At 41.9% G+C, this 22,029-nt stretch overlaps 1 protein-coding gene across 1 annotated transcript; it reads left to right on the plus strand.

The window, feature by feature from the left end:
- The first annotated feature begins 174 nt into the window (after positions 1-174).
- LOC106588336 (vacuolar protein sorting-associated protein 45) lies at positions 175-21,477 on the plus strand. The gene is made up of 15 exons (XM_014177213.2): positions 175-474; positions 2,030-2,164; positions 2,742-2,802; positions 5,068-5,147; positions 5,439-5,507; positions 5,690-5,827; positions 5,904-6,014; positions 7,371-7,505; positions 8,095-8,208; positions 8,445-8,612; positions 9,865-10,023; positions 10,291-10,398; positions 10,515-10,636; positions 10,908-11,039; positions 20,768-21,477. Exons 1-15 carry the CDS (start codon positions 382-384, stop codon positions 20,850-20,852), a joined length of 1,710 nt encoding a protein of 569 aa, XP_014032688.1. The 5' UTR covers positions 175-381; the 3' UTR covers positions 20,853-21,477.
- Positions 21,478-22,029: the final 552 nt, after the last annotated feature.

The following is a 22,029-nucleotide window of genomic DNA, read 5'->3' on the forward strand; positions in this document are numbered from 1 at the left end:
CAAAATAACAAAATATATCTGTTTTATTTGAGTGGTCTGCCCTTACCAAAATGGCGTCCTCGTCGTGCAACCATTGTGGGATATAACAAACACATGCTGACGTTGGATCAGTGAAATGCATGCTCAGTTTATGCTTTTGCCTGTGCTTTGCTCTATAAACTGGTCGTAGATCAGTTGTTACACTCTTCAGTTGACCAATTCTTCACCCGGAAATGTAACTCGGGTTCATTTCGAAGCTGAGCTGAATATTTGTCAACAATAGACTAATTTAACATAAAACGAATTGAAGCGTTGCCTGGTGCAAGAGATCTTTAGTTCATAGAATTCGGCCTTTGGGTATTTTTCAAGATATCATTGCTAGAATTTCAGAACGTTGTCAAAATGAATGTGACACTTGCTGTCAAGCAGTATATCTCCAAAATGATAGAAAACAGCGGGCCAGGGATGAAGGTTCTACTCATGGATAAAGAGACGGTAAGTAATGTAGCTAGAATGGTTACAATGTAGTGATTCAAACGATCGACAGTGGTTACAATGTATCAGGTTACTTTTGTTGGTACAATACATGCCCAAAAGTATGTGGACACTTGCTCGTCAGACATCTCATTTCAAAATCATGGGCATTAATATGGAGTTGGTCCCCCCTTTGCTGCTATAACAGCCTCCATGGTGCGGGAATTTGTTTCCATTTAGCCCCAAGAGCATTAGTGAGGTCGGGCACTGATGTTGGTTGATTAGGCCTGGCTGGCAGTTGGCGTTCCAATTCATCCCAAATATGTTCGATGGGGTTGAGGTCAGGGCTCTGCAGGCTAGTCAAATTCTTCCACACCAATCTCGACATACCATTTTTGTATAGACCTCGCTTTGAGCACAGGGGCATTGTCATGTTGAAACAGGAAAGGGCCAAACTGTTGTCACAAAGATGGAAGCACAGAATCGTCTAGAATGTCATTGTATGCTGTAGCGTTACGATTTCCCTTCACTGGAACTAAGGGGCCTGGCCTGAACCATGAAAAACAGCCCCAGACCATTATTCCTCCTCCACTAAACTTTACAGTTGGCACTGTTAATTTGGTAGCATTCTCGTGGCATCTGCCAAAGCCAGATTTGTCCGCTGGAATGCCAGATGGTGAAGCGTGATTCATTACTCCAGAGAAAGCATTTCCACTGCTCCAGAGTCCAATGGTGGCCAGCTTTACACCACTCCAGCCGACGATTGGCATTGCGCATGGTGATCTTCGGCTTGTGTGTGGCTGCTCGGCCATGGAAACCCATTTAATGAAGCTCCCGACGAACAGTTCATGTGCTGATGTTGCTTCCAGAGGCAGTTTGGAACTCGGTATGTTGCAATCGAGGACAGGCGATTTTTACGCGCAACAGCACTCGGCAGTCTCGTTCTGTGGGCTTGTGTGGCCTACCACTTCGCTGCTGAGCCATTGTTGCTCCTAGACATTTCCACTTCACAATAACAGCACTTACAATTGACCAGGGCAGAAATGTAATGAACCGACTTGTTGGGAAGGTTGCATCCCATGACGGTGCCACGTTGAAAGTCACTGTGCTCTTCAGTACGGGCCATTCTACTGCCAATGTTTGTCTATTGAGATTTATACACCTGCCAGCAACGGGTGTGGCTGAAATAGCCGAATCCACTTATTTGAAGAGATGTCCACATACCTTTGGCCATGTAGTGTATGTGTAGTCCATCTGAGACGGACACATTGAAGGAACAGAACCTTGAATTATTCAACAATTCCTGATGGTGGAGAAAAAAAACGTGAAATCACAAAAAAGTCTCTGGACCCGTCTCTAAAATGCCATTCATATCAAAAGTAGAGATTTGGTTATATAAAAAAGGAAACTTCTCCTTTAATAATATAGATAGGAGAAGCAAGCTTTTGATAATGTCATGCTGTCAGCAGCTACTCCCAGTGGAAGGTGCCAAATCTCTGGCTCATGTAGAAACAAATTTACTGCATTACAGTTGTGTTTTGTCATCATGCCTATTTGTTTGTGCTTGTCTCATCAGACCAGCATCGTCAGTGTGGTCTACACTCAATCCGAGATCCTACAGAAGGAGGTCTACTTGTTTGAAAGAATCGACTCACAGAATCGAGACAACATGAAGCACCTCAAAGCCATCTGCTTCCTCAGGCCAACCAAGGTGCCCCAGTCACTGTATAGACATTGCAGCCAGCCTTTGCTCTGCATTAAAGGTCCAATGCAACCATTTTTTATTTCTATATCAAATCATTTCTGGGTAACAACTGAGTACCTTACTGTGATTGTTTTCAATTAAAATTGTCAAAAAGAATGTTTTTTATTGGTATATTAACTTAAATTACTGCATGGCGATGCCAACATGGAAGGCCAAAACTCCATTCCACCAAAACAGACTGAAATTTACAAACAGCTGTTACACTAAAAACGATTATCATAATTTTCACAATTTCACAGTATTATTCCAACCTCATAGTGTGGAAATATAAATAAAACACAGGCAAATCATGTTTTTGACTGCACTGGGCCTTTAAGACTTTTTTACTTACCATCTACACACATTGTATCTGCTGGATTGTGTCCATCCACAACTGTATGAATGCATATGTCAACTTCATTGTACCTATACTGAATATTGCATTGCATGCATACACTATGCACTATTTGGAGGCAAAGTACTTTAGTCATGCTCAGTTTTGGATTTGTATGACAACCTGACTTTCTCTCTGTCCTCTTTACAGGAGAATGTGGAAAATCTGATACAGGAGCTCCGGCGACCAAAGTACAGTGTCTACTTCATCTGTAAGGACTTCTGCGCTGTTGTTTAAATCATATGGTTCTCTGTTCTGATTCTTGTGCAGGTTTTTAGACAGATCAAATACAGATAAAGTGGACTAAGATGTTATGTCTCTGGCTAGTTTATATGGTTTAGACCTAAAGACTCAAAATTGATTGACATTGCGATTGACCACACATCAACATTTCATGGTGGCGGCTATTGCCCATACGTAAAAATTATATATTGACATATATTTCAACAACATGTATGTAAATTACACACATCTAAATATTTAAATATATATACAGAAATATATGGACATATTCCAAAATTGTCGGTTTTCAAATACACTCACTGGTCAGTTCGTTCACAAAAATTGTTTTCTTCTACGGACAGTGAGTCATGTGGCCGTGTCTTGCTATATAAAGCAGGCATTGAGGCATTCTGTTCCGGTTCGATTGAACATTAGAATGGGCAAAACTATTGACCTTTTGAGTGTGGTATGATCATCGGTGCCAAGTGCGCCGGTTTCTCGATCTAAGAAACGGCCGGCCTCCTAGGCTTTTCACCCATTACGGTGACTAGGACAGAGTACTCCAACCTTTTCACACATTACGGTGACTAGGACAGAGTACTCCAACCTTTTCACACATTATGGTGACTAGGACAGGGTACTCCAACCTTTTCACGCATTACGGTGACTAGGACAAGGTACTCCAACCTTTTCACGCATTACGGTGACTAGGACAGGGTACTCCAACCTTTTCACACATTACGGTGACTAGGACAGGGTACTCCAACCTTTTCTAGCTTTAGAGCTACTTTAAAAAAAATGATACATGTGGTGAGCTCCACATTTTCTCTAGCTTTCAAATAGGCACATTCTTCTCTTCTCCCCTGCAACTCTTCCCCGGGTACTTAGTGCACTACTTTCTCTTGTACACTATGTTTTCTGTCAATATACCTCAAAAGAATGGTTAATAAACAACTCTAAGGTGGGGGCCCTATAAAATTTCCTCTAAATTAGGTTCTCAGTTACATTTTTCCTGGTTTTAGATTTAATCTTAAAATTACATTTTTTCCTAGAGGAAAAAACTACATTGGATGTTATGAGTCCATGTCAATGCTTAAATCACATCAGAAGACACATTTTATTTCGGTCTGGAAGAAAACATTAAGATTCGAGTGTAATTCCCCTTTAATTGTGCATCTAGCGAGTGAGGAATGTGCGTCTAATGCGCCGGTCTAGCGATGGTTCTGTACTGCTGCTGCTCATTTCATCGCAAAGTTTTCAAACAATCGATACAAATTATATACATAATATACAGTGTCACTAACTAGGAAGCTAGCTAGGAGGCGGGTGCGACCGGTAGACTGTGTCCTTTGCCCCCCACCTGTCGGGTACTGTTTTCCAGCAGTTTTGTTAACTTCAGTGAGGGCAGGTGGGAGCGAAAAACACTGTCTACTGATAGCTAGGAAGGAGGAGTCTGGTAAGGCAGGGGCGAAAAAACTCAGATAATTCTTTAAACCCACCTCAGTGTCAAGTATTGTGGTGGCAGCATCATGTTATGGGTATGCTTGTCATCAGCAGGGACTGGTGAATTTGTCAGGATCAAAAGAAATATGAAAGGAGTTAAGCCCGGGAAAAAAAGTTAAAGGAAAACCCACCTCAGTCTTCTGAAAACCTAACCCTGCGATAGTTTTATTTTTCAGCGAGACAATTTAATACCAAAGACACACCAGAATGGCTTTCCAAGAGGTGTTGAGTGTTCCTGAATGGTCTAGTCTCAGTCCTGACTTAAATCTGCTCAAAAAAATCAGAGACACGGTTTAAATATCACTGTCCAACCAAAGTTACGAAGCCTGAACATTTTTGACAAAAATGATGGAACATTACAAATTGTGATTGACAGCTCAGGAAAATATATTTGAATCTATTTAAAAATATATTTACAGATATGGTTTGTGTCTTTTCAAAATAAACCTCTTTTTTTTTATATATGTTTCATAAGTGGCAGGTAGGCTCTACCTCAATAGCTGCAGAATTAATTTTCAATTACAACTCAATAATCCAACTTTTGCATGCAAAATAACTCTTTGGGAACCTAATGCTAAGGTACCAGAGGTCAATAGAGACTCAACGTTGTCATTGGGGTAGAGAAGGTTGTGAGACGTGAGCGTGTATTTATTTTATATATTTGGTAAATACATTTCCCCAATATATTTAAATATATTCCAATATATCATTTTTCCTGTATGGGTGACATCCTCCTCATAATCCTTTCTAGACTTCAGCAACGTCATCAGTAAGAGTGAGATAAAAGCCCTGGCTGAGGCGGATGAACAGGAGGTGGTTGCAGAAGTGCAGGTAAGTTAACGTTAAGGGCAGTACTGTAGGACAGTATCCATCAGTTAGGTACGCAACTATTATTATTTATATACATTTTTTTTTACCTTTCTGGGCTTTTCTTTTTGCTGTTTTTTTTTGTGGAACGATGGTCCACAGGTTTTTCCTACTAATCCTGAATCCACATTTTTCATAATTTCTATTTCTAGTTATAACCACTTTGCAGTACACGTCGTCTTGTAATAGCCAGGTTATCCTTTGACGTTTAAACTGGAAACGAATAATTCAAATTTCTCTCATATGTGACTGCAGGAGTTCTATGGAGACTTCATTGCTGTGAACCCACACCTTTTCTCCCTCAACCTCAGTGGTGTGGCAAGGGTAAGACATGCAAATGTGCCATGACGCTTTGGATATGTGACAATCTATAAAGGGGTTTGTTATTCATCTGCGTTGACTTTAGTTTAACGTTTTTTGTTTGTCTCTACACATGACATATTCCCTCTGTATTTTGGTTCTGTTTACAGAGTGCATTCCCATCTCATACTGTGTGTGTGTTGCAGGGTCGTAGCTGGGAGCCAACTCTCCTACCACGTACCACCCAGGGTCTGACCTCAGTGCTGTTGGCCCTGAAGAAATGTCCCATGATCCGCTACCAGCTCTCCTCAGACATGGCCAAGAGACTGGGAGAGAGCGTGAAGGTGACTAATATCACATGCACAACTATCACACGCGCACACGCACGCACGCAATCTCACTACCCCTCTCCTCCTCCAGCAAATCATCACCAAGGAGTATGAGCTGTTTGACTTCAGGAAGACAGAGGTGCCTCCTCTCCTGCTCATCATGGACCGCAGCGATGACGCCATCACCCCACTACTCAACCAGGTCAGACCTACACTACCGTTCAAATGTTTGGGGTTACTTAGAAATGTCAGTGTTTTTGAAAGAAAAGCAAATTTTTTGTCCATTAAAATAACACCAAATTGATCAGGAATACAGTGTAGACTTTGTTAATGTTCTAAATGACTATTGTAGCTGCAAACGGCAGATTTTTTAATGGAATATCTACATAGGCGTACAGCGGTCCATTATCAGCAACCATCACTCCTGTGTTCCAATGGAACATTGTGTTAGCTAATCCAAGTTTATCATTTGAAGTCTTATTGATCATTAGAAAACCCTTTTGCAATTATGTTACCCCAGCTGAAAACTGTTGTTCTGATTTAAAGAAGCAATAAAACTGTCCTTTAAACTAGTTGAGTATCTGGAGCATCAGCATTTTGGGCTTCGATTACAGGCTCAAAATGGCCAGAAACAAAGATCTTTCTTCTGAAACTCGTCAGTCTATTCTTGTTCTGAGAAATGAAGGCTATTCCATGCGAGAAATTGCCAAAAAACTGAAGATATCGTACCATGCTGGTTACTACTCCCTTCGCAGAACAGCGCAAACTGGCTCTAACCAGAATAGAAAGAGGAGTGTGAGGCCCCGGTGCACAACTGAGCAAGAGGACAAGTACATTAGAGTGTCTAGTTCTAGAAACAGACGACTCACAAGTCCTCAACTGGCAGCTTCATTAAATCGTACCCGCAATACACCAGTCTTAACGTCAACAGTGAAGAGGTGACTCCGGGATCCTGGCCTTCTAGGCAGAGTTGCAAAGAAAAAGCCACATCTCAGACTTGCCAATAAAAAGAAAAGATTAAGATGGGCAAAAGAACACAGACACCGGACGGAGGAACTCTGCCTAGAAGGCCAGCATCCCAGAGTCGCCTCTTCACTGTTGACGTTCATTTGAACTATTAGCCAGAAGATACATTTCAAAGATAATCTACCGGTTTTCTAGCCTGGCACCAGACTGAGCATTTTATCAGTTGGGAACCCAGGCTACATTTTTACAGAAAGGTAGGCAATAACCAGGTCATCTAGTCAAACGACATACCTGTAGAATATTCACATCATTCTGATATGTACTGCAGCCTCTGGTCACTTGGGGGCAGCAGCGTCTTATACATACATTTACCAGGCCTGCAACCTGCACATTAAACTAGGTCATGTACTCAAGGCCCTTTGTGTCACATGTAATGCACCAATCTTTAGCGCACATTAGAAAAGCTAATCAATTGGCGAAATCCTCATACACCCCTCGTCGCTGAATGGAATTAGTAGAGATTAAATGTACTTTATTTTAATTGTGGGTTTCATTGTTTTGGTTTCATTGTTTGTTGCCCTGCTGCCTCTAGTGGACGTACCAGGCCATGGTGCATGAGCTGCTTGGCCTCAACAACAACCGTATTGACCTGTCCCGAGTCCCAGGGATCAGCAAAGAGCTGAAGGAGGTGGTGCTGTCTGCAGAGAACGATGAGTTCTATGCCAACGTGAGTCCCAGTCTCTAGGCCTGGTTCCAATTCTACACAAATGTTCCCTTCGGCATTGAGACGGTCTCATTTGAGCAGGCTGGCAGGTAGCCTAGTGCAGGGTTCTCCCACTGGCCGAATTTGTTTTCTTATTGCTGGACATAAGACTGTAAAAAAAAAGCCAGCATTTCAGCACCAAGTGATTTTACTTTTGGAAATCTGTTCCAAAGTATTCCCACGCATAATAGAAAGATATGTGATCGTATACAAATGCAAGCAAGATTTGAAAGGATTAATGTTATAATCAAATGTTATATCTATTTGGTCTTCTTGTGGTCAATTTGCAGTCTACGAATTATTTGTAATTATGTTCCGGCCCCCTGACCTTCCGCTCAAGAAGAAAAAAAAATAGTCCAGCGGCTGAATCTAGATGATGATCCCTGGCCTAGAGGTTAGGAAGGCGTCCAGCAACCCCCTGTAACAAGACTCTGAAGGAAAAAAAGTCGGGCAGAATGTGTAGCAGTCGGTCAGTGAGGGAAGGTTAAAGAATTCCGACAGGGCCAGTCGTTAGCTGACAACTTCCAATTCACTCTCACGTTCTCTTATTCAGAATCTGTACCTGAACTTTGGAGAGATCGGCACAAACATCAAGAACCTGATGGAGGACTTTCAGAAGAAGAAGCCCAAGGAGCAACAGAAGCTGGAGTCCATCTCTGATATGAAGGTGAGAGCTGGGCACTGTAGGAACTCAATTTCCCAGTACAGGAACTCAATTTCCCAGCATGTCCTGTTGCAGCTGCTCATTTAGGACCACTAACACATCTCAGCCTCATTAGTTAATAACCACTCACAATTAGATGAATTCTCTTAATTACAATAATGATACAAGCTATAAATAATTGTGTGCAAGTTTAAGAAATCTTTTCTTTTTTCTTTTTGTTTTAATCATTCCCTCTGTAGGCCTTTGTGGACAATTACCCCCAGTTCAAAAAGATGTCTGGCACAGTGTCGAAGCACGTGACTGTGGTGGGCGAGCTGTCTCGCCTGGTGAGCGAGAGGCACCTGATGGAGGTGTCAGAGGTGGAGCAGGAGCTTGCCTGCCAGAATGACCACTCAAGCGCGTCACAGGTAAGACTCTGCTCTGGGGTTGAAGGGATACTTCGGGATTTTGGCAACGAGGTCCTTTATCTACTTCCCCAGAGTCAGATGAACTAGTGGATACCATTTTTATGTCTCGATGTCCAGTATGTAGGAAGTTAGAATTAGGTCTGGAAACCAATGCTAACTAGCGTTATTTTTAAATTTACCGGTAGGAAACATTTCTATTCTTACCAATAGAATTTCCTGACTTGTCTGAAATTAATCAACACTCCAATCCTGCTCTGCACTGACTTGATGCCAGAGACTGACTAGAAATACACTACTAGATACAGTGCATTCGGAAAGTATTCAGACCCCTTGACTTTTTCCACATTGTTACGTTACAGCCTTATTCTGTAATGGTTAAATTGTTCTTTTTCCTCATCAATCTACACATACTACCCCACAATGACAAAGCAAAAACAAATTCCTATACTTTTTGTTGAAATATCACTTACATAAGTATTCAGACCGTTTACTCAGTAGTTTGTTGAAGCACCTTTGGCAAGGATTACAGCATTGAGTCTTAAGTATGATGCTACACGCTTGGCACACCTGTATTTTGGGAGTTTCTCCCCATTCCTCTCAAGCTCTGTCAGGTTGGATGGGGAGCGTTGCTGCACAGCTATTTTCAGGTCTCTCCAGAGATGTTCGATCGGGTTCAAGTCCAGTCTCTGGCTGGGCCACTCAAGGACATTCAGAGACTTGTCCCGAAGCCACTCCTGCATTGTCTTGGCTGTGTGCTTAGGGTCTTTGTCCTGTTGGAAGATTAACCTTTACCCCAGTCTGAGGTCCTGAGCGCTCTGGAGCAGGTTTTCATCAAGGATCTCTCTGTACTTTGCTCCGTTCATCTTTGCCTCGATCCTGAAAAGTCTCCCAGTCCATGCCACTGAAAAAAATCCCCACAGTAAAATATGAAATATGAACCAGACAGAGGCTAGACACTGACCAGACACAGTACTGAAATAGACATGACATGTGGTAGACAGGTAGACAGACACCAGACAGAACTGGCCAATATGTAAATGTAGGGGTACAGTACTTTGCGTTAGTTGAAGAAGAATACAACCCACTGCTGTATCGTATATTGACTTGGCCACTTCTAATAATGATAATAATAGTGACTTTCAGAATACAATAAAACACTGTACATAGAAACCATAGTGAAGTAGCATTAAAACATAAAGAATGGAAGTCTGTATTAAAGGCTATGTAAAATGTACTCCCTGTTTTTCCACAGAATGTGCGTCGGCTGCTGCAGAACCCGCGGGTGAGCGAGCTGGACGCGGTGCGCCTGGTGATGCTGTACGCACTGCGCTACGAGAGACACAGCAGCAGCATCCTGCCGGGCCTCATGGAGGAGCTCAACAGGAAGGGCGTGTCAGAGAGGCATCGCAGGGTAAGGGAACATTCTATATATACTGCACCTGGCCCTTGGGGCAATATGATGACTGTATACTGTTGTTGTACTCGTCTTATATTATGTGGAAGATGTTATTGTCTTGGGATTTTTCTATGTCCCTGTGAGTATAAATAAATATACAACTCAACAATGTACATACAGTTTGTTGGTGTGTTTGATGCGTCTGTCTTATCAATCTTGACAGGGTTAGAAGAATCAAATGATGCCTTTTTTATCTTGTTTAACCGGCATCATTTACCTCAGATGGTAACGTCCATGGTAGAGTATGGAGGGAAGAGGGTGAGAGGAAGTGACCTCATCAACCCCCAAGACGCAGTCGCCATCACCAAACAGTTCTTCAAGGGGCTGAAGGTACACCACTCGCCTCACAATTTACACAGATACTAGCCGTAGTTTTGTGTCCAACTAGCCGTTCTCAACCAGATTCTAATAAAACACCTTTGTTTTGTGTTCGTGTGTGTCTCCAGGGAGTTGAGAATGTGTACACGCAGCATGCACCGTTACTGCAGGAGACCTTGGACCAGCTGATCAAGGGGCGGCTGAAGGACAGTCAGTTCCCTTACCTAGGACCCAGCTCCCTTCGAGACAGGTTGGGTTATACATACACACATACATACATACATACATACATACATACATACATACATACATACATACATACATACATACACACAGTTAAAGACACAACCTCAGACCCTATACCTGAATAGCCACACACACTTCTACACACTATCAATGATACGTAGAAAAACCCACATATTCTGTGTGTATGAGCACATAAGCCCACAGTTCATCACCGTTATTGGATGACCCTAACCGGATGCTAGCCTATCAGTGATTACCATGTATTTCCTCTTCAGGCCACAGGATATCATAGTGTTCGTCATCGGAGGGGCCACCTATGAGGAGGCGCTGGCAGTCTACAACCTGAACCGCACCATGCCAGGGGTTCGGATCGTACTGGGCGGCACCACCATCCATAACACCAAGAGGTCAGAATCATCAACCGCTCCTCGTGACCTACTGTTGTCGCCTCAGTCAAATTTCATCCAGACATAGCCATTAGCCTTTAGACATCCATTGTCTGTTACCAGGTCAACACATATGATCAAAATGGCTTAATCCCCTAGAGTCGACGGCCACGTGGAAATCGAATTAGCATAATACAAAAATCCCCATTAAAAAATCTGTCTGTTTAGTCTAGAGATATCTGTTTTTGCATGGGCTGCGTCTCAATCCACTACATACGCCAATGGCTGCCTTCCGCATCGGCGTGGCTGAGCTACGGCGGTGTTTGTCAGATCATGAGTCATCCCTAAAATCGGTCTTCTCACAAATATGTCTGTAGCGTCCAAACGGTTTGGCCTAACTAATATGACCACTCCAATAAAATGATGAGACTTCCTCCGAACACGATGGTGTTCTCCGTTTTCCTCTACAACCCCCACAAGCGTCACAGGTCTCGTCTGAAGTCGGCACCACCGATATGTCAACTTCTGTCTGTAGCATTCGAACAGTTTAGGTTACACACTGATATGACCCCTCTATGAAAAGGTGAGACTCTCACGAACGTGTAAATGTCAGTGCTGTAGGGCATCCACAAGCCTCACTTGACCTGTCTGAAGGTAGCCCGGTACCAGTTTAAAAAAATGAATGGAAATATACACTGAGTGTATAAAACATTAGGAACACCTTTCTAATATTGAGTTGCACCCCCTTTTTCCCTCAGAACATCCTCAATTTGTCGGGGCATGGACTCTACAAGGTGTCAAGCGTTCCACAGGGATGTTGACTCCAGTGCTTCCCACAGTTGTGTTAAGTTGGCTGGATGTCCTTTGGGTGGTGGACAATTCTTGATACACACAGGAAACTGTTGAGCGTGAAAAACCCAGCACCGTTGCAGTTCTTGACACACTCAAACCTGTGTGCCTGGCACCTACTGCCATACACCGTTCAAAGGCACATAAATCTTTTGTCTTGCCCATTCACCCTTTGAATCATCACCTCATCATTGGGTGAGTCAGTGTTACTGTAAGATTTATTTTTTAGCCTACTGTAGCCTATATTATATACAGTGCCTTCGGAAAGTTTTCAGACCCCTTGACATTTTCCACATTTTGTTACGTTACAGCCTTATTCTAAAATGGATTAGAGTGACCAGAGTGACCATCGGGTTCTTGGTCACCTCCCTGACCAAGGCACTTCTCCCCCGATTGCTCCGTTTGGCCAGGCGGCCAGCTCTAAGAAGAGTCTTGGTGGTTCCAAACTTCTTCCATTTAAGACTGATGGAGGCCACAATGGTGCAGACATTTTTGGTACCCTTCCCCAGATCTGTGCCTCAACACAAGCCTGTCTCGAAGCTCTACAGACAATTCCTTCGACCTCATGGCTGTGGGACCTTATATAAACAGTTGTGTGCCTTTCCAAATCATGTCCAATCAATTGAATTTACCAAAGTTGGACTCCAAGTTGTAGAAACATCTTAAGGAAGATCAATGGAATCAGGATGCACCTGAGCTCAATTTCGAGTCTCATAGCAAAGGGTCTGAATACATACAGTAGCAGTAAAAAGTACCCAATTGAGATGGTTTGGGATGAGTTGGACCGCAGAGTGAAGGAAAAGCAACCAACAAATGCTCAGCATATGTGGGAACTCCTTCAAGACTGTTGGAAAAGCATTCCAGGTCAAGCTGGTTGAGAGAATGCCAAGAGTGTGCAAAATTGTCATCAAGGCAAAGGGTGGCTACTTTGAAGAATCTCAAATATAAAATATATTTAGATTTGTTTAACACTTTTTTTTGGTTACTACATGATTCCATATGTGTTATTTCATAGTTTTGATGTCTTCACTATTATTCTACAATATAGAAAATAGGTGTGTCCAAGCTTTTGACTGGTACTGTATGTAAATAAAGTATTTTTTTATTTATTTTTAATACATTCACTTTGTTATTATGGGGTATTGTGTGTAGATTGCTGAGGATTTTTATAAGGCTGTAACATAACAAAATTTTGAAAAAGTCAAGGGGTCTGAATACTTTCCGAAGGCACTGTATATAATATAGGCTAAAGTAGGCTAGAAAATAAAGCTTCCAGTGACACTTACTCACCCAATGATGAAGATGAAGCATAGGCTACTCACCGGCGATGGGTTTGTGCCAATATGTCAAGATAAGCTACTTTGAAAAACATTGCTGTTCACTCAAAAGTTGTTCAGAATAATCTTTTTAGCTTCTTCAGACAGATTACTCTTCTCTTTTTCAGGCATTTGCTTTTCAAACGGTAGGCCTAAATGTTTCTCGCCATTGTATTTAGAAGTTTGGGAAAAGCAAACTGACAGCCGCAAACAACCATAGAAATATAATCCATAGATGGCAGTTCCCATTCAAGTCAGGACTGTCTGCCAATGCTAGTGTACCCATGAGTTTAACAGTGAAGGTAGGGGTGGCAGGTAGCCTCGTGGTTAGAGCGTTGGGCCAGTAACCGAAAGGTTGCTAGATCGAATCCCTGAGCTGACAAGGAAAAAAATCTGTCGTTCTGCCCCTGAACAAGGCAGTTAACCTACTGTTCCTAGGCCGTCAATGTAAATAAGAATTTGTTCTTAACTGACTTGCCTAGTTAAATAAAGGTTAAATAAAAATAAAAAAGTGCCAGGGTTAGAGGTTCCAAAATCCTTCTATGGATTATATCTATGGCCACAACGCAACAAGCTGTTCTATATTTGGAGCGCTTTCTGCCCTAACTGCGGCTTTCCCGACTATAAATGCTTGTGATTAAACTTAATCCACAGATATTTTTTAGAAGCTATTAATCCTCTATCAAAATGATGCTTTCTGGTGTAGTATTATGAATACTTTTATTTATGTCTGGTCAGACAGGAGTATTATAATGTTGGGGGGGAAAAAATGTATAGCCTACTTCCCACGGCTATGGTCCCAGTCAGTATTAGATGGAATGTCATGGCCCCGCACGCCTGTAGGGAAAACAACCTGTGGGTACCCTATTGGCTCACAGCAAACACTTAACCTTGAACAAATGCAATTTCCTTGTTGTCTCTTGTTTTAGTCAGTTACAAACCTGCATTTTAAGGAAAGTACAACATGTCTAAAGATGACTCATCATTGCCTGCTTCCGAGCGTTCTCGATACTTAATGTTATAAAGTCATGTTGTATGGTGCTAGCAGCCACGTGAGTGAATGGTAGCTACAGTACCTTCAGAAAGGATTCACACCCCTTGACTTTTTGTTGTGTTACAGCCTGAATTTAAAATGGGATTCAATTTCGATTTTGTGTCACTGGCCAACACACAATACCCCATAATGTCTAAGTGGAATGTTTTATGTTGTTAGATAAAAACTAAAAAAATTAATTAAAAATGAAAAGCTGAAATGTGTTGAGTCAATAAGTATTCAACCCCTTTGTTATGGCAAGCCTAAATAAGTTCAGGAGTAAAAATGTGTTTTACAAGTCACATAATAATTTGCATGGACTCACTGTGTTCAGTAATAGTGTTTCCTTTTATTTTTGTATGACTACCTCATCTCTGTACCCCACACATACAATTATCTGTAAGATCCCTCAGTCAAGCAGTGATTTTCAAACACATTCAACCACAAAGACCAGGGATGTTTTCCAATGGCTCACAAATAAGGGCACCTATTGGTAGATGGGTAAAAAAAAAAGCAGACACTGAATATCCCTTTGAGCATGGTGAATTACATTTTGGATGGTGTATCAATAATCCCACTCACTACAAAAGATACAGGCGTCCTTCCTGTCTCAGTTGCCGGAGAGGAAGGCTTTCTGAAGGCACTGTAGCTACCGATGGGAACATTAAGCTAGCCAAGACCAGCAACACAAACGGACTATACAGCTACAAATAGTACTCCTGGAATTACAAATGGCCTATATTAAACAAGTTAAATGTCTTGTGAATATATGTTTTCCACGCGTATAGCTATGTGTAGCCTACATGCACACTTCCAACTCTCCCATGCCGAATAGCCTGAAGCCACAGGACTCTTCTCGCAGGCTCTATTTCCCTGCGTGGGAGCATTGCAAACTGTAGGTTGGGATTTCTGACCTGGTTACAGGTACATTGAACAACACAGTAGCTTTCTGACATGTTTTGTTATTTCTTTATAACAAAAAATCGACAACGAAGTTGGGAAGGAATGGTTTTGTTTTCCCCAATTTGTTGGAATGGTCGAGGGGAATTCCTTCTTATGACGTAAATATCGACTCAGAGTCAGCCTACACTTTACGTGCAGAACACTTAAGTTTATATTCAATTTACTGAAAATACTTCACTAATGTTAAGGGGCATTTTACTTGATAAACATTTCAGTCGTTACATAATTATAATTTTTCGGGTAAAATGTCCCTTTAATATCTAACTTTTCTGCTCATGGTGGTTCACTGTTCAGATGATGACTACGGATATTAGTTGTGATAGGTATGGTTTACCATGTTATCCCCAGCTCGAATGGAGTCACCTAAAGAGTCATTCATCTTGCATACCTTCCTCTTTTGAGCCTTATTAGTTCTTTGTGAGGCCCTTCTTCGGAAAAGCAGTTTTTACTTGACCCTGTATTTACCGAATCGCTACTCTTCTCTCTCTCTCTCGTTCTCTCCCCCTTTCTCTCTGACTATGTTTGCTGAATGAAGATTTAGTCTACTCACAGCCTTTTCTTTCCCTCTCCCTCCGTCTATCTCTCTGTCTGACTGACTGTGTTGGCTGAATAAATAATTGTTGATCTATCTATACATATTTCTCTCTCTCAGGCTGGGCTGAATAGATCTTTGTGTGATCATGTGACACAGGGGTGCTCAGGAGATGCGTCAGCGCTCTTTTTGCAGTGCCCCTTCTGACACTCCTGTGGGATCACCCCTGTTCTCTTTCATCACTGGGTCTGGACACACACAAACACACCCACACACACACGTCAAACCCTGACGTCAAACCATGCATTTCTCTCCCAGTTATATGACAACTTCGTGCTCCTCATCAGCTTTTTATGAGTTTCCAACCTGAGCAGGCCTGAGATTGACCAGGTCTTACACGACAAGGGATTTAGGCAAGAGAGACCAACGGTCCCGGTTTGCAGTGCGATTACATTACCTGGGTTGCTAAGCAGCACCTATGTGCTGAGTGATGATGCTCCTTGGCCCTGCGCCTTTGACATTTATAGCGCTTCCTGATGCAACTCGGGTGAAGTGTCTCTCGCTCTCGGTTATGCAACACCATCTAACAATGTCCACCTCTGGGAATTGAACTTGCAACTTTCTTGCTCTGATCCTGAGGCGTTTCGTGTTGTACTGCAGCCCTCACTTTTGTGCTGCCGAAGATGATAGGTGCACCTGTGTGTGTTGTGAGGTTTATTTTTAGCGTGCTGTTGCTGTCCCATGCTAGGGAAATGCTGATACTCGCTATATATGGGTTGTTTGCATTTTAGTGTCTTGATGTTGTCTCTGTTTTGTCTGTCACAGGCAGGCTTGTTTATATAAGCTGACCTTGACATACTGTCACATGATCATATTTCAATTATCTGGTGCTAGCTGTATACTAATTATGTTTTCCAAGATTCAAGATTCTGCCATTTTATATGTGAGCTCTTAGGGTAGATTCTAGTGACCCTAGACAGATGCCGTCTCCTGTCGTTGTGACATTGATTAAGGCACTTAACCCATAGGTTGCACAGGGGTGCAGGGCAAGGTGTTGTCTTCCTGACTGGTTGATCCTGGCTTCCAACTCTTCTGGGCATTGGTGTGTGTTGCTTGGGAGGTTGGGTTAAAAGCAAAAAAAATTAAATAATAATAACTAAATTCTATGATCAGAAAGATGTTATGCACATTGAAGTACTCTTCGAAACATCTACTTGCCCATTATTTAGCCTTTTAATGTTGGCTGTGACGGCACGTCCCATGCTTTTTTGTTGTTGTTGCTCATAGCGCAGCGTGTGGCGCATTTGAACCATGTTCTACCCCCTCACCCAGAGGCACTGTAAGCCAATAGAAATGGGGCTCTTTCATGCGTCTTTAAGCTTCTCCTCTGTCTCTTTCCCCCATTGTGTACTGCATGAGTTGCTCGCTGCCCATTGGTACTTACTCACAAGTTTTTTTTCATGATAATGTTCCATGCAACCAGCCACACAAAGACACAGTAAACCCCTTTGGGGGATTTGTCCTAGGCCACCCTCTACTGCTGTGTACTGCCTCAGTGGGCCAAAAGCTGCAAATACAGTGCCTTCAGAAAGTATTCATACCCCTTGACTTATTCCACATTTTGTTGTGTTACAGTGCAATTCTAAATTTATTAAATATATATTTTTAAATCTCACCCATTTACATACAATTCTTCATAATGGCAAAGTGAAAACATGTTTTTAGAATTTTTAGCAAATTTATTTACAATATTTGAACATTATTCTTTTTAAAGTTCTTCAGGCTCTGTCAAGTTGGTTGTTGATCATTGCTGGACAGACATTTTCAAGTCTTGCCATAGATTTTCAAGCTGATTTAAGTCAAAACTGTAACTCAGCCACTCAGGAACATTCAGTCTTCTTGGTAAACAACTCCATTGTATATGTTTTAGGTTATTGTCCTGTTGAAAGGTGAATTTGTCTCCCAGTGTCTGTTGGAAAGCAGACTGAACCAGGTTTTCCTGTAGAATTTTTCCTGTGCTTAACTCTGTTCCGTTTCTTTTATCCCCCAAAAAACTTGCTAGTCCTTGCCGATAACATGATGCAGCCACCACCATGCTTGGAAATTTGAAGAGTGGTACTCAGTGATGTGTTGTGTTGGATTTGTCCCAATAATAATGCTTTGTATTCAGGACATAAAGTTAATTTCTTGGCCACATTTTTAGCAGTTTTACTTTAGTGCCTTATACAAACCGGGTGCATGTTTTGGAGTTTTAAAAATAATTATATACCGGCTTCCTTCTTTAAACTCTGTAATTTAGGTTAGTATTGTGGAGTAACTACAATGTTCTTGATATATCCTCAGTTTTCTCTTATCAGGGTAATTTTTCCAAAAATTGTTTACAGACACATAATTTCACTTATAATTCACTGTATCACAATTCCAGTGGGTCAGAAGTTTACATACACTAAGTTGACTGTGCCTTTAAACAGCTTAGAAAATTCCAGAAAATTATGTCATGGCTTTAGAAGCTTCTGATAGGCTAATTGACATCATTTGAGCCAATTGGAGGTGTACCTGTGGATGTATTTCAAGGCCTACCTTCAAACTCAGTGCCTCTTTGCTTGACATCATGGGAAAATCAAAAGAAATCAGCCAAGACCTCAGAAAAAATTTGTAGACCTCCACAAGTCTGTTTCATCCTTGGGAGCAATTTCCAAATGCCTGAAGGTACCACGTTCATCTGTACAAACAATAGTACGCAAGTATAAACACCATGGGACCACGCAGCCGTCATACCGCTCAGGAAGGAGACGAGTTCTGTCTCCTAGAGATGAACGTACTTTGGTGCGAAAAGTGCAAATCAATCCCAGAACAACAGCAAAGGACCTTGTGAAGATGCTGGAGGAAACGGGTACAAAAGTATCTATATCCACAGTAAAACGAGTCCTATATCGACATAACCTGAAAGGCCGCTCAGCAAGGAAGAAGCCACTGCTCCAAAACCACTATAAAAAAGCCAGACTACGGTTTGCAACTGCACATGGGGACAAAGATTGTACTTTTTGGTGAAAATAGAACCGTTTGGCCATAATGACCATCATTATGTTTGGAGGAAAAAGGGGGAGACTTGCAAGCCGAAGAACACCATCCCAACTGTGAAGCACGGGGGTGGCAGCATCATGTTGTGGGGGTGCTTTGCTGCAGGAGGGACCGGTGCGCTTCACAAAATAGATAGCCTCATGAGGAAGGAAAATTATGTGGATATATTGAAGCAACATGTCAAGACATCTTTCAGGAAGTTAAAGCTTGGTCGCAAATGGGTCTTCCAAATGGACAATGACCCCAAGCATACTTCCAAAGTTGTGGCAAAATGGCTTAAGACCAACAAAGTCGAGGTATTGGAGTGGCCATCACAAAGCCCTGACCTCAATCCAATAGAAAATGTGTGGGCAGAACTGAAAAAGCGTGTGCGAGCAAGGAGGCCTGCAACCTGACTCAATTACACCAGCTCTGTCAGGAGGAATGGGCCAAAATTCCCACAACTTATTGTGGGAAGCTTGTGGAAGGCTACCCAAAACGTTTGTATATATTGGCCTCATGGTGAAATCCCTGAGCGGTTTCCTTCCTCTCCGGCAACTGAGTTAGGAAGGACGCCTGTATCTTTGTATTGACTGGGTGTATTGATACACCATCCAAAGTGTAATTAATAATTTCACCATGCTCAAAGGGATATTCCGTGTCTGCTTTTTTTATTTTTACACATCTACCAATAGGTGCTCTTCTTTGCGAGACATAGGAAAACGTCCCTGGTCTTTGTGGTTGAATCTGTATTTGAAATTCACTGCTTGGCTGAGGGACCTTACAGATAATTGTATTTGTGGGGTACAGAGATGAGGTAGTCATTAAAAAATCATGTTAAACACTATTATTGCACACAGAATGAGTCCATGCAACTTATGTGACTTGTTAAGCAAAGTTTTACTCCTGAACTTATTTAGGCCTGCCTTAACAAAGGGGTCAAATACTTATTGAGCTTTACATTCTTTATTAATTTGTACAAATGTCCACTTTGACATTATGGGGTATTGTGTGTAGGCCAGTGACATAAAATTCAGGCTGTAACACAACAAAATGTGGAAAAAGTCAAGGGGTGTGAATACTTTCTGAAGGCACCCATACAATATATGCCTTCCGCTACCGTGGTACTGCAGGGGTCGGAATCTGCCTTTTGATAACCAGGACTGTTATTGAACTCTAATATGGCTGGTTGAATGAGACCCAATCTAGGCAGCTTTGTTCCTAAAACAGCATATTTATGACCTGAAGGTTGTAGGTTCAAAACCATGTTGCTCTCTTGTGCCTTTTGAACTTTAACATCAGGATTAAAAAAAATCCCTTTTTTTTCGTAGTTGGGTGGATGGTAGCCTATCTGACCTAGGTGCTAGACCATGTGTGTAGTCACTCATTGATATAAGCTAGTCACCCAGAGGGAGGCTGCATGAATGGAAACCGACTGCGAACAGATGAGCATTAACATCAGCAAATGTCACACTGATATATCACTATAGTACTCTGTAATTACTGCTCCATCAAAAGTCTTTTTTTTTTTTTTTTTTTCATTGGCAGAGGTCTGTAAGAGAGACAAGATGGCTGCTCTTTAGAATCTTGCCTTTTGGTGACAGGAAGCCTAAATCTCTCTTGTTTCAAATCTCAAATGTTAGAGGGCAGAAAAACAGCTAACAGAAATAGGTATTTTGACATTTCTCTAGAGGGTCTCTTATTTTTGTTGTTGCCATGTCTCAGCCCTATCCTTGCTTTACAGACCGGAACCCTAATGACACACACACACACACACACACACTGACACAATAATTGTGTGTCTGTGTAACAAGGGCTAGGACTGAGGTAATCGTGTCTGCATGTATACCTCTATCACATGGGCTTCTGTTTTTAGATGAAAACGTATTTTGTGAGTCACAGAGATGATGCTGATGTAGCGGCAGTACTGCTCATGCTTCTCTCAGCCTCGCGAGGAACGATATCATAATGTCCCTTTTTTTCTGCCCTCTCACAGCTTCCTGGAGGAAGTGACATTGACGGCGGGTGCGGGCCAGGCCGAGAGGGTGCAGAGGGCGGGTGGTCATCCCAACAGACGCTGAATGTTAGTTGACACGCACACACTCTCACTCTATATTGTGTCTGTTCTTTATTGTTATTACTAGCCCATGCTTTAACTAATGGATGTGTCCCACTAAAAACATTCCAGTGCTGTCAGCTTTCACCACCACACAGCTGGACTCTTTTATCGACCCCTTAAAAACTTGCTGTAACTAGGCCAATTAACTCCAACCCAATGAACACGTGACCCAATTAGAAAGCCAGGTTACCTAACCCTGGGTACCAAAGCAAACTGACTTGTGACTGAACAGAGCACAACACTCTCAATGTTAGTGTCCAACATTTGAACACATTGCAGTGTAACATTTCCCTTTTAAATTGGAGTTAAGTGGAAAACTCCAGTCTGCTCTTATATTAGACCTTTTATTTAATTTCTGAAAACAGAAGTGACACATACTTTTGAGTCTTGTTTATCTTAAAAGTTCCTATTTGGGCCCAGCATATTAAAAGAATTCTCTCTAAGATAACATGATGTACAGTGTATGTTTTCCTTCCTTGCCTATGTACATTTCCCCATGCTATATACATGTCGTCCAAACCTACTGATTTTGAAATGACTGTGAATATTTTGTGGAAAATACCAATAAATGTAAAGAGTGATGTGTTCCTCGTTTATCTTGTACACATTTCCTGTTATGTTGTAATTCTTTCCCATAACCCATTTCTTGTCACAGATGATGGAAATAGCCCTCACTGTTTTGATTTCATTCATGTGTATTGTTATTGTGCACAAATGTCCTCCTTAGATCAATAATGATAACATCATCATCTTCCTCTGTCCAAGTCCATTATGCCAAGCCACACTCTCTCTGAATATCTTCGAGAAATTACCCTCTGTTATACTTTCAGTTGAACAGTATTTCCTGCACCATGTTTCTGCTATGACTTGAAAGTACAGTTTGTTTGGTCTTTTTTTTGTGGGCTAGTGTGATTGCTGGTTCCACTCAGAGATGTCATGTTTGGGTAAGCAATTGAATGCACAGAGTATCTAAACCCAAGGTGGAGTCTTTGGGTTTTCCCCCCCACACGACAAACAACCCAAATGTTTGGCAGCCCATGTTTGGCAGTTGATTGATTCTTTGCCAAGTGCCTACCCCCACTACCAGCCACATGGGCCACAGATATTCAGCCTGCCTCCCTATAAAACCTCTCCAAACC

This window comes from Salmo salar, chromosome ssa27 (genome assembly GCF_905237065.1).
Source record: "Salmo salar chromosome ssa27, Ssal_v3.1, whole genome shotgun sequence".
NCBI classification, from domain to species: domain Eukaryota; kingdom Metazoa; phylum Chordata; class Actinopteri; order Salmoniformes; family Salmonidae; genus Salmo; species Salmo salar.

Bases quoted from the DNA above. Each gene is read 5' to 3' on its own strand.
- LOC106588336 (XM_014177213.2), top strand. From the start codon at position 382: ATGAATGTGACACTTGCTGTCAAGCAGTATATCTCCAAAATGATAGAA. The intron at 6,015-7,370 runs GTCAGACCTACA...TGCTGCCTCTAG, and splicing joins TCACCCCACTACTCAACCAG to TGGACGTACCAGGCCATGGT. The intron at 10,024-10,290 runs GTAAGGGAACAT...CATTTACCTCAG, and splicing joins TGTCAGAGAGGCATCGCAGG to ATGGTAACGTCCATGGTAGA.